The 13,741-nt window shown below is 38.6% G+C and overlaps 1 protein-coding gene across 1 annotated transcript in view; it reads left to right on the forward strand.

The window, feature by feature from the left end:
- The window catches only part of LOC138740948 (NACHT, LRR and PYD domains-containing protein 3-like), a 76,290-nt gene that overhangs the window by 10,561 nt on the left and 51,988 nt on the right, over positions 1 to 13,741 (forward strand). The window contains exons 3-4 of the mRNA XM_069894314.1: positions 6,840 to 6,986; positions 12,051 to 12,197. Of these exons, the coding sequence (XP_069750415.1) occupies positions 6,857 to 6,986; positions 12,051 to 12,197 (277 nt within the window). The 5' untranslated portion in view covers positions 6,840 to 6,856. The remainder of the gene's footprint in view (positions 1 to 6,839; positions 6,987 to 12,050; positions 12,198 to 13,741) is intronic.

Raw genomic sequence — 13,741 nt, forward strand, 5'->3', positions numbered from 1 at the left:
TTGCAGGTGCAGCAGGTCATTAAGAAGGCAAATGGAATGTTGGCCTTCATCGCTAGAGGAATTGAATTCAGGAGTAGGGAAGTAATGTTGCAACTTTATAAGGTACTGGTGAGATCGCACCTGGAGTACTGTGTCCAGTTCTGGTCTCCATATTTAAGGAAGGATATACTCGTTTTGGAGACGGTCCAGAGGAGGTTTACTAGGTTGATCCCTGGGATGAAGGGGTTGACTTATGATGAAAGATTAAATCGTCTTCAATTGTATTCCCTCGAGTTCAGAAGAATGAGAGGAGATGTTATAGAAACATATAGGATTATGAAGGGTATGGATAGGATAGATGTAGGAAGGTTTTTTGAGCTGGCCGGGGAAACTAAAACGAGAGGACACAGTCTCAAGATTCGGGGGAGTAGATTTAGGAAAGAGTGAGGAAAAATATTTTTTCCCATAGAGTAGTGAATGTTTGGAATTCTCTATCCAGGGAAGTGGTTGAGGCTGCTTCATTAGACATATTTAAAATTCAGTTAGAGAAGTTTTTACATGTTAGAGGAATTAGCTGATATGGGGAGAAGGCAGGTAGGTTGAGTTATGTCATAAATTAGATCAGCCATGATCGTATTGAATGGCGGAGCAGGCTCGATGGGCCGTTTTTGCCCTACTCCTGTTCCTATTTCCTATGTTCCTATGAAAGAACAGTGGGTTAATGAGAATGTGCAGCTGGACTTGTTGGACTATGTTTTTAAATTTAAAGATAGCTCACAAAATGTGTGTACGTTTGCTCAAGAGAATTTAGAAATTGTTCAAGGTAAAATGAATATTTTATTTGACAAGTCAGCTCAAATGACGATTTGTAAGACAGTATGCAGGTTTCAATTTTGTTCCCAACGCATAATAATCCTTTGAGAGTTAAATTTTCAGGATCGAATGTAGTTTAATCAAAACTGAATGGCGTGAAATATCTTGTAAGTACTCCAGATCGGAGGAATGAAACTATGGTTTGTCATATAAATATGTTGAAACCATATTATAAGCAGAAGGGCAGTGGAGAACATTCTGTGTCTGAGGTGTTGGTTTTTGAAAGTGTTGAAGAAGTTATGTTTCATAAGATTATGAAAACAGAATCTTGTGAGGGTAACTTTAAAGAAACCACGTTTCCAATGCGTCTGTCTAACTCAGCAATTTGGGGTAACATGGAGGAAAAGATAGGCTATCTTATGTCACAAGGACTGTTGCAGTTCAAATAATAAATTTTGAAAAATACAAATTAGTTTTGTAATGTGCCAAAATATGAGAACAGTGATTTACCATGACGTGGATATGTGAGTATCAAGTCCCATAGAACAATACGCATATAGAATAAACATTAAAAATAGTACAGCCATGGATCAGGAGGTGGACTAGACGTTGCAAAATGGTATTATAAAACCCTCGAATAGAGATTGGCATTCTCCTTATATTCTGGTACCGAAACCTGATGGAACTGTTAGGTCCTTTACTAATTAAAGGAAGGTTAAATCAGTAACTAAATCAGATAATTATCCTATGTCATGAATTTATGATTGCATTGACTAAATTGGGTAAGCTAAATTTCATACTAAAGTGGTTTGTTGAAGTGTTACTTGTGTGTGATTTTAACGAAGAGAGGAAAGAAGGTTTCGGCTTTTGTAACTCCATCAAATTTGAATGACACAATTTATTGTGACAATAAAATATGAAACAGAGAGAGAGAGGAGACAGAAATCAGTTCCGGAAAGACAAAGCTGGCGAACATTGGAAGGTTGCCTGGTCAAAGGAGCAGATTGGCAGTCTGAAAGGTGACCTTAAAGAAAGAGGATTATCTGGAGAACCCTCAAGGAGCCTAGTTTCGTCAGCAAGTCTGATTGAGAATGAATCAGTTGTGGACATCCTGAAAAAGGAATCACTCTCTGAAACCAGAAAGAAACTTTCTGAGTGGTAACCATTTGCCTATTAAGGACCAAAGACGGGTGAACTTTGTTAATGCTAACTTCTGTGCACAGTCCAAGAATTGCCTGCAACCAATGAGATTGAATTGTGATCCCAAGTACATATTTAATGTTAAATTTACATTATACACACATGCACAGAGTTAGAGAAGGGATTGAAGAGTTAGATAGGTTATTTAAGTAGGTTAAGTGATAAATTAATGTCTAATTCTGATTTCTTCTTCAATTATAACTAAAAACTACTTTTGTTTAAGTAATCATGTGTAGTGGTGCATATCTAGTGCTGCTGGATTTTGGGGTCCTCTGGACTCCATAACGCTACTGACCATCTTATTCAGCAGTAGTGTTAACGGATTAATTTTAGAGATTTTTCAATAAACAAAAGGCTGTTATATGTGGTAAAATTGCTCAACACCTCTGAGCTTCCTGTGATACCTCCTCGCACTCTCTTAGCATGCACATTAGTAGTTTCCATTAGATTGTGGGTGGAAAGGTTGATGTAGCGATTAGCCCGAAGCATTTACAGGGCCAGCATTCATGTCCTGGATTATATTTCTGCGCCTTCAGTCATTAATTTGTTCCTTCACTCTGTGTCAGCCTATCTCACCTCCTGGGGCTCCGATTTCCTCCCATCGTTCAAAGGCACGAACCACTCGTCGAAATATCCTGTTGCAGTGCATTTTGCTGATTAATTCAATTTCAAATTTAAATTTAGACATTCTTTCCTCTCAGGGATTTGTGCTGCTATATATACAGTCAGTTATACTACATTTTGAAGGGTAGAAGGAAACATGGACCCCCACATGAGACCGAAACAGAGACAGGGAGTTCATACAAAATCATCAGATATTTTGCACGTTGCGCAAAAAAATACTTCTGTGCAAAAAGATCACCCTAAGTTACCATGAATGTTTGACCTTACAACTTTAACCCACGTCCCTTGATTTTTATGCCCTTATCTTTAATGGTAAAAAGCCGAACTCCAACGATCTCCGTATTTGGACGAAATATATCGCTCGCTCAAATCTCCGCTCTTTTGATATACACCGTGGAATAACGTTCTAGACTGTTTAGCTTTTCCCAGTAACTCATTTTTGTATTCCGAGCATATTCTTGGTAAATCTTCTTTGCAAATTTATCAATCTTCTTGGTATTTTTCTGTAGTTCATAATCACCGTTCATAATCTAAATAACGCTCACCAATATTTTGTTAAACATCACAACATCTCAATGCTTGCAGTTATGGAGGCCAATAGGCAAAAAAAGTTTTCTTGGCAACGCATTCACCTGGGATGTCACTTTCAGAAAATGATGCATATCTATACCCAGAATCCTCTATTCTCCAGCACTCCTCAATGCTACATCATTTACCATATCGTATTCTTGGGGATTTTGTTCAAATTGTAGCACAAATGTCACAACAGTCTGTACATTGCCCTATTCTTTGACTGCACATCGCACTCCATAATGTATTATTACACTACACCATCAACGTTCGCTTTATTATTGCACAGACGTGCTTTTCATAAATAAATGTTATCAAGCCCATATGACACTCAGAATTAAGTGTTAACGTTTCAGTGCACGTGGCCAGAAACAGTGCCATTCAATTCAATGCAATCATTTTAAAAAATCACGCAAAAATCCGATCAGAGACAACTGTTAATCGCCTGTGTGAAATAGCTGAAATTTACAACTGCATACAAAGTATATAGATATGTTTTGGGAGATAAATTGGGAAAGACAAGTTAGATTATGCAACATACAAACACTTTAAAACAGGTGTTATTTAAAATACTGTAGTTCTGAACAATGCTAGACATATCTGGGCCTCAGCTTTTTGAGGAGATTAGAAGAGTGCTCAAGAGACTTCACTAATAAAGGCAGCAGATGAAAGAATGATGATTCCATAAGATTCCATTATATATGTCTGATCAATGTTATATGGAAGAGAGCTTGCTGTCTGAGGAGGATCATGTGGTTTTGAAAGCAGAGAGATTCAAACAGGCTGTCTCTCAGAGAGGGAAGGAGAGAGAGAGAGAGAGAGAGAAAGAGAGAGAGTCTGTTTAAAGCCCTTGTGGTTCATGCAAGAGTAGAGGACTGGGTGTCAAATATTTCACTACCACATGGAGAACCTTGGTGGGGCAAGAATCTTCGACAAGACTCTGAAATGGCTGATTAAAATGATGCAACAATTGTCTCTCTGAAACCTACTATTTACCTTGAAAACACCAAAGCCTGGCGAACATTATAAATTTTAAATTTTCTGAACAGCATAAGTATTGACGGCAACCAGTGATTTGGAGCAATGAGAACAAACATTTGACTGTGAACAAAAGAAATTTTCTGAAATTACACACACACATAACATACAAGTGCGCTTAGAATTCGAAGTGGGTTGTTAGTTTAAGTAATGCAGTGGAGATCAGGTAAAGTTTGATTGTATTTTCATATTTAAAGATAATTAATATTAACTTTTGTTTCAATAACCAATTACATGGTGACTGTCTAATGCTGGTGGATCTTGGAGTCCTCTGGGCTGGTAACACAACAGATGACAGAATATCGAACAAAGAAAAAAGGTTAATAGGGAATGACAGGAGATGTGAAATAAAGTGTCATGCAATTTGAAACGAGGAGTAGAATGCGTGGCTGCATTTATTCAAAAAGATAGTGTTGACAATAAAATGGATCACTGATTCCTTAAAAATAAGAGACATGCTTATTTGTGCGATGACAACGTAAACTTTAGAAGTCGGAAGTGTAACATAGCATATAGATACCTTCCAGGAAAAAAAATGATAATCCAGGCGATTAGACACCTCTACGATATTTGAATATCCCGTGCTTAATAAATATTGCATAAGATATGTGAAACGCAAAATGTTGTTGGAAAAGTCAAGTCTGGTCTACGATACAATTGACAGAATCCCTCAGTATCGTGGTCATTATTTACCGAATCGATCAGTTCAGTTTTGTCAGCACTGATGCTATTTTACTGACAGTATTGTTTTCATGATTTAATAATAAAGGTGAGAGATACAGAGAAGATATTCCTTGGAAAAACCCTGTTTACCTGAAATACAAAACTAGCAGAGTGCAGATGTTAGGTTAAAGGGTATGACATCCTGAATGTAATCTCAATTGATCAATATGGTTGTCTGAGAGTATTGTATAACGTGAATATACTGGCTGGGAGAAGGATGCATGTAGAGCCACTATCAACATATCAAAGGCACTTGCAGAAGCCTTCCACGAACTTACTCCCCGCTAAATCCCGCCCCTCATTCCTCCTCCCCTTCTACTCCCCCCGTCATCACCGCGCCTGACTCAGTCCTCCACCCCTCGGCATCCCCCACAACGCCCCTGTCCCCTTCCCCGCGCCTCTCTCTCAAACAATGGTTGAAAGATAAGATGAGCACCGTTCAGCAATCTTGCATTTGGAGGTAGAATGGAATACGTCCTTGCGAGGGGATTGAATGTAAAATCAAAAGCCCAATATTGGCACTTATTATAGGATTTTTCAGACTAGCAAAATCGTGAGAATTTGTTGACTTCATATTGAGAGGGTCCACAGGATTTTCACGCAAATGATCCCAAGAATGAAAGTGTTCTCATCTGAAGAGCATGTTGTAGCTCTACCACATTAATAGCCGGAGGAGTCTGTTATCATTGAAACCAATCACAAGTTACATAACAGTTGGCTCGCAGACTTTGACCTACATGGCAGCTTAACTGTGATCATGGGAAATAGACTCAGAAAAGAAAAAAAAACATGGACTGTTACAGCACCGTTCAGCCCACTATTTTCTACCGACAGAGGAAACATACACCATTACAATCTGATTTTTGGATGCCTTACATCAGCCTATATATGACTTAAATCCATGTACCGGTGTATGAGCCTTTGAATATCACTATTTTACCACTCTTATAAAAACACTCGACAACTCATTCCGTGCACGCAACACACTCGGCATAAAAACGCAACATTAACAATAACCCAACGTTTCATCTACTCAGATTCTACAAATGATCTATAGTATTTTCTTTTGTGGCACCAGGCAACGAAGAGTCAAGTCTATCCACCTGATTTTATCCGTCTCAAGTCTTGAATTCTTACACTATTACATCCTTCGTATTTCCAAGTAGAATTCCAAAGGACAGACGAAGGAGGAAGTCACAATAGGGTGAAAGCTGAGTCGTATAACTGGTTCTGGAATGGTAGAGAGTCATTAATTCATTTTCTGATAGCATTGGGAAATTTCCTGGAGAATAATGACGTCCACATGTTGGAACTAATATTCTTGCGTGGAGATGCAAATAATTGGTGGGGTATATGAACCTCCGATGGATGGAGCATCATAGTGAATAGGCAGGGCAAGTGCCAGTTGTCGCACAAGTAGAGAACAGATTGCACCCATTTGAGTGTTTGGTAATCCACCCTTGGGGATATGTTCATGATACCTTTGAATTCAATTTCATATTTAACAATGAAAAATAAATTCAGATGTGTCGATATTTCTGTGGAGTGCAGGAAATTTTAGTGGTATGAGAGAGGAACTCTATATTAGATTCGATTAAATGTAATGTAGAACGGAGAATAAGTGGGGAAGACGGCAATGCAGTAATTCATGGAGTTTCCTCAGAGATGAGAAAGATGCGGAAAAATGCAGAACAAAGCAGACAAAGGAGTACTGTCAGACCTATGGCTGACAAGTGGAAACAAACCATTTAAAAAGCAAAAATGAGGGAATTCAAGGAAACAAAATGTACAGGAAAAATCGTGATTTTATTCACTTACACTGTGTGGAACGCACGTCACACCTGGTTTATAGATGGTACTGATAACATTATGTCTTTGTCCCTCACTTCCAGGAACTGACACGGGCGACATGAAATCATCTGGGCATTGCTCTGCCAACGAAAATAACATCGCGGGAAAGAAGATACCAAGTGAATATTGGGCATCACCCTCACTAGAAACAGAAAATGACTCACTAATAGAAAGACAAAAAGAGTCTGGTGAGTATTTTTATGCACATTTGAAATATATCACATTTTCTGGTGTCTCCTAGTAAACAAAATCTCATGATAGGAAAGTAAAACGGATTAATTAATTTAATTATCACAGATAGGTCTACAAATTAAATCTAAATAAATATATAAAACAATATTACCAGAAGACATTGGAGTAAAATAGGCCATTCAGCCCATCAAATCTCTCCTGCCATTAATTCAGCCTAAACGCCCGGACTACGTCAGATAAATTGTCATGCCAGGCTTGAAAGGTAACCTATCAATTTCCACACAAAACATCACGAAAGACACTCCACAACCGTCTGACATGACCATTTCCACCAACTCATCAAGCTGTGATGAAATGAATTCAGCTGCATCTCTCTTCCAAACTGATGCCTTCCGAGCTCTACCACGCTGGAAAAAAAAACATTTTCACATTTACTCCGACCATGTCGATGTATATTGCAGATGCTTCAATGATAATTAGGACAGAATGATTGGCATAGCGGTATGTGCAACCCATTTAGTGCAAATGCGTTGCACCAAACCATGGGCCGAAATGTCCTGTTCCAGTGCATTTTGCTGAATAATCAAATTTTAAATTCTAATGTAGACTTTCGGCTCAGGGATCGGTGCCAACATATATACACTCCGTTAGCCTACGTTTTGAAGAATTGAAGGAAAACTTAACCCCCACATGAAACGTATGCAGACACTGTGAATTCGTACAAAATTCTCAGCCTCAGTGTGCAGTCCTGTTCGCTGGCGCTGTCAACACGTGGGGCAAATAAATCTTCTGTGTAAAACCATCAGCCAAAGTTCCCATCAACGTTGCACCTTTCAACGTTAACCCATGTCCCTTGATTTTATGCCATTGACTTTAATAGGAGAAAGGGAATCTGCAACGATCTCCGTATTTGAGCGAAATATATAAGACTGCTTATCATTTCCCTGTAACTCGTTTCTTACTTCGGGGCATATTCTTGGTAAATCTTCTTTGCAGTTTTATCAGTATTATTGATATTCCTTCCGTAGTTCACGGGAGGAAAACCACCCTCACTAATCTAAAATTGGTTCATCGATGCCTTGTTAAACTTTACCAAAACTTCCAAACATGTATACTCACTCCTTTGAATCGTGGCCAATATGTCAAAAGAAGCTTTCTTGGCAACCCATCCACCTGTGATGTCACTTTCAGGGATTAATGCGTATCTGTTCCCAGATTGCTCTGTTCTACAGCACTCCTCAGTGCTATATCATTTACCATATCTTTTATTTTGGGGTTTCGTTCAAATTGCAGCACGTCGCAATTATTGTACGCTGCCCCTTTCACTGACGGCACATCATAGTAAATAATGTATTATTACACTACACTCTCTACGTTCACTTTATCATTGCACAAACGTGCTTTTAATAAATAAATGTTGACATGCCAATATAACACTTAACACTCAGAATTAAGTGTTGACGTTTCAGTCAGCGTAACCAGACATAGTGCGAATTAATTCAATACAATGTAATTCTGTTAAATTATTGAACAAAAGCAGGCAATGAATCGATCAGAGACAGCTGTTCGTCACCCTGGTGAAATATCAGAAGTTCACAACTGTGTACAGAGTATATAGAGTATATAGATATGTTTTTGGGATATAAATTGGGAAAGGATTGTTATTGTAGGTCACATAGAAACACTTTAAAACAGATCTTATTTAACATAACAGAGTTGCCCAATGCTAGACATATCGGGGCCTTTTTCAAGAGATTTGAAGAGTGCTCAAGAGACTTCACTAATGGATTGTTGTTTATAAAAGTCAACATATGAAAGAGAATGTCTGAGACGCTGCAGTCTGCAAGGGAGTCTGCTGTTTTAAATGTGTTATGAGGTTTCGCAAGCAGAGAGGGTCAAACAGGCAGTCTGTCCGAGAGAGAAAGACAGAGAGACAGAGATTATTGCATAGTGTTAGAGCCAGCAGAAGTAGCTCGGCCTAGAAGAGGACAAACTCGCAAGCTTGTAGAATCCCCATTTTTGAAGATGGCCTTGGCAAAGCACTTGCAGAGGACTGTTTGTCAAATGTTTCACTTGGAATACGTTAAACAAAAAGGAACTCTGTGCTGACCTGAATGAAAGATGTTATCACCTGGAGAACCCTGATGGGGAAAGTCTCTTTGACATGACACTGAAATGACTGACTAAAAAGATACATCAAATCTCTCTCTGTAAACCAACAAGGACATTACTAACGGGTCACCATTTACCTTTTAAACAACAAAGCCTGGTGAACATTTTAAATGTTACATTCTCTGACCAGCATAATAATTAACTGCAAACAGTGAACTTGGAAGAATGAGAAGTTTGATTTGACTGTGAACCAAAGAATTATTTCTGAATTTAAAAATACGTGTCATAAACGTGCGCTTAGAAGAAAAAGAAGTTATTTTAGGTTAAGTACGTCAATGGATATAAGTTAAAGTTTTATTATATTTTCAAGTTTAAAGATGATTATAATTAACATTAGTTTAAGTAACCATTTATCATGTTGAATAACTATTGCTGCTGGCTTTTGGGGTCATCTGGGGTCATTACACAATAGGTGACAGAATATCGAACAAAGAATAAAGGTTAATGAGCACATCAAGTGACAGGAGATGCGAACTAAAGTGTCATGCAAATTTAAAAGAGGAGAAGAACGTGAGGCTGGAATTCTTCAAAATGGTAGTGCTGACAATAAAATGGATCACTGGTTCCGCAAAAAAAGAGACCTGCTTATTTGTGCGGTTTCATCATAGACTTTATAAGACTCCAGTGCAACAGAGTACTTGGATAACATCCAGGAAAAAGATAATCCAGTCGATTATACACCTCTATAAATATTTGAATATTCCGTGCTTAATCAATATTCCGAAAGATATGTTTCCGCCCAAAGGTTGTTAGAAATGTCGAGTCTGGTCCGCGATACAATTCAGAGAATCCCTCGTGATCGTCGTCATTATTTATCGAAGCGATCACTTCACTTTTTGTAGCAGAGATACTATATTTCTTACATTAATGTTTTCATGATTTAATAATAAAGGTGAGAGATAGAGAGAAGTTATTCCTTGGACAAACTGTGGTCACACGAAATGCCAATAACAGCAGAGTGCAGATTTATGTTAAAGTCGAGGACATCCTGCGTTTAATCTCAATGGGTCAATATGGTCGTCTGAGTGCAGTGCATAACTTGAACACACTGGCTGAGAGATGGATGCAAGCAGAGCTATTATCAGATTTTTAAAAAGCTCCTGCAGAAGCGTTAGAATGGCTCTGCCATCCACCACCTTACTCCCCGCTGCCACACGCCCCATCCCTCCTCCTCCCGTCCAATCCCTCGTCATAACTGCGCCTCTCTCAGTCATCCGCCGCTCACCATCCCCCACTCTGCCCCTGTCCCCTTCCTCGCCTCCCTCACTCAACAAATGGTTGAAAGATAAAGTGTGCAGCATTCAACTACCTTGCAGTTGGAGGTAGAATGGAATGCCTCCTTTTGAGGGGGATTGAATGTAAAATCAGATGCGTAATATTTGCACATTATAGAAATTTCAAACTAGAAAAACCATGAGGACTTGTTGACTTCATATTTAGATGGTCAAAGGGATGTTCACGCAAATTATCCCAAAAATGAAAGTGTTCTCATCTGAATAGCATGTTATGGCTCTACCACACTACTCGCTGGAGGAGCCTGTACTCATTGAAAACAATCGAACACTTACATAACATTATAGAGTTGGCTCGCAAAATTTGACTTTGATGGCATGGTAACTGCGATCATGGGAAAAAGATTCAGAAAAGTAAACTCTGAAAACATGGAATTTTCCACACCCTTCAGCCCATTATTTTCTACAGATGGAGGGAAGCCTAATCCATCTCAATCTGATTTTTAGATACCTTACATTAGCCTATATTTGACTTACATCCAGGAAACATTGAATATCACTATTTTACCACGTGCATTAAAACACTCATCAATCTACTCCAGGCATGCAACACTCTCGGCATAAAAACTGAAATTTAGCAATACCTCAACGTTTCATCTATTCATATTTTACATATGTTCTCTCATATTTCCTTTTGTCATAGCAGGCAAAGAAGGGACCCGTCTATCGACCTAATTTTAATCGCTACAAGTTTTGAAACTTACACAATTAAATGCTTCGTCTTTCCAAGTAGAATTCCAAAGAACAGAGAAAAGTATAAATTTCCTCACCCAGAAAAGGGAGAATGGGTGGAATACGTTGTTCATAGTGTTATGGTGTGTTTACGACAGAGGTATATTGATGTATAACGTGGTAATAGTCACAGTATCAGGAAGGAACAGGTCACAACAGGCAAAAAGGGGAGACAAATGATTGGCTCTGGAATGGTAGAGGATCAGTGGTTAATTTTCCGAGAGCACTGGGGAATTTGTTGAATAAATAATGACCTGTAAATGTAGGAACCAATATTCCTGCTTGGAGATGCAAAGAATTAGTGAAGTACATGAACCTTACACGGATTTAACATCAAAGTGAATAGACAGGAAACGTGCCATTTGTCGCACAAGTAGGTTGCAAAATGTACCCGTTTGAGTGTTTGGTAATGCACACTCGGGATATATTCAGGATACTTTGAGATCAATTTGTGATTTAACAAGGAAAAATAAATTGAGATGTGTCAACGTTTTAGTAGTATAAATGGAAATTTAGTGGTATGAGAGAAGAACTGTATAGTAAATTAGATTAGATGTAATTTAGAAAGGGTAATGAGTGGGGAAAACGGCAGAGCCACATTTGTTGGAGTTTCCTCAGAGACAAGGAAGATGTGGAGAAGTACAGAACAAAGCAGAGGAAGGAATAATGTCATAACTATGGCTGTCAAAGGGGAAAATAAACCATTTAAAATAAGCAAATATAAGGGCAGTAAAGAAATAATGCACAGGAAAATTCGTGATTTTAGTATCCCATTCACTGACCCTCTGCGGAAGGAACGTCATCTTTGGTTTTTAGACAAGTGTAAGGTACTGATCACATTATGTTTATGTCCCTCATTTCCAGCTACTAACAGCGGCGAAGTGACATCAGCTGTGCACGACTTTGCCAAGGAAAACGACATCACCGGAAAGAAGATGCCAAATGAATATTGGGCGTCATACTCACGAGAAACAGAAAAGGACTGGCTGATGGAAAGACAAAAAGAGTCTGGTGAGCATTTGCATACACATTTGAAATATATCGCATGTTTAAAGTGTCGCCGAGTCAATAAAAGTCTCATGATAGCAATATAAAACGGATTAATTAATTTATCACATATATATCCACAAACTAAATCCAAATTAATATTTAAGGCAATATTACTGGACGAAATTGGAGCAAAATCGGCTATTCAGCCCATCTAGTCTTTCCTGCCATTAATCAGCCTAACGAACGTCTCCACGTACACTTGGATACCAGGTCTGAACATGAACCTATCAATTTCCGCACAGAAATTCATGAAATACACTTCACAACCGTCCGTCACAACCATTTCCACCAATTCACCAAGTTGTGGTGAAATGAATTCAACTGAATCTCTGTTCTAATCAGCGGCCTTTCAATCCTAAAATTATGCTCTCTTGTCCGAAACTCAGCCATCATGGGAAATAACATTTCTACATTTACTCTGACAACGTCGATGCATATTCCAGATGCTTCAATTATATTTACGGCAGCACAGTTGGCCTAGTGATTAGTGCAACCAATTTAAAGCACCAACGATTGGGGCATGGGTTCATATCCCACACGGTCTGTACACAGTCTATACATAGTTTGTCTCCCTGGATTTTCTTTGAGACTTCTTTTTTTCTTCCTACCCTTAAAATGCTACCAGGTTGTAGATAATTTAGTGTAAATTGGTCGGCACACACACAGGTGGACCGAAATGGTCTGTTACTGTGAAGTATTCATATTTCATATTTCAAGTTTAATGTTTTTAAACTTTTATTTCCATCTCTCTCGTACATTCAAACGAGCACGGTTCAATGTTCCTTATGTTATAGCCCTTTGATAATTGCAATCAATCCATTGATCCTTCCTGCATCGTCTCCAAATTCCGCATATATTTTCTGCTAAATGAGGACCCCATATCTACTCACAATACTGCATGTGAAGACTTTATGTCAAAGCCTGCTCTTATATTTCATTCCTCCTGAAATAAATACCACCATTTCACTTTATTTCTTCACTACGGTCTCAACATGAAAGTTTTCCTTCAGCCTACTCTATACGAGGGATCAAAGATCCTTTTAAGCAGGGTAATTCCGGTTTTCTCTTCAGTTGAAAAGCGTCTTCCAAAGTGCATGACCATACGCTTTCCGATATGGACTTTCCTTCATCACTTATTTGCGCATTTCCCTTATCTGTCTAAATCTTCTCAGCCTCACTGTTAGAACTGCTTATTCCTCCAGTTACTTTCGATTCATCTGCAAATATGGACAAAAGTCCATTCATTGCATGATCTAAATCATTGAAATACAGGATGAAAAAAGTCCTCTGAACATTGCCCCCTCTTAAATACCGACAGATTCCCATGCCTCGTCGTTTTAGGTTGTATGTTTATTTTTCAGTCCATTTAATTTCTTGTTTTATTTTGTTAAACCTTGTCTCGTCTCCTTCTACTTTCACACGTCCTGTCATCTTTCTCTCCAGTGCAACTACCTATATCCTGCCATTATGTGTTTCATCTGTGGCTCATTAACCACCTGTGCCTT

The sequence above is a fragment of the Narcine bancroftii genome, chromosome 8 (assembly GCF_036971445.1).
Source record: "Narcine bancroftii isolate sNarBan1 chromosome 8, sNarBan1.hap1, whole genome shotgun sequence".
NCBI lineage: Eukaryota > Metazoa > Chordata > Chondrichthyes > Torpediniformes > Narcinidae > Narcine > Narcine bancroftii.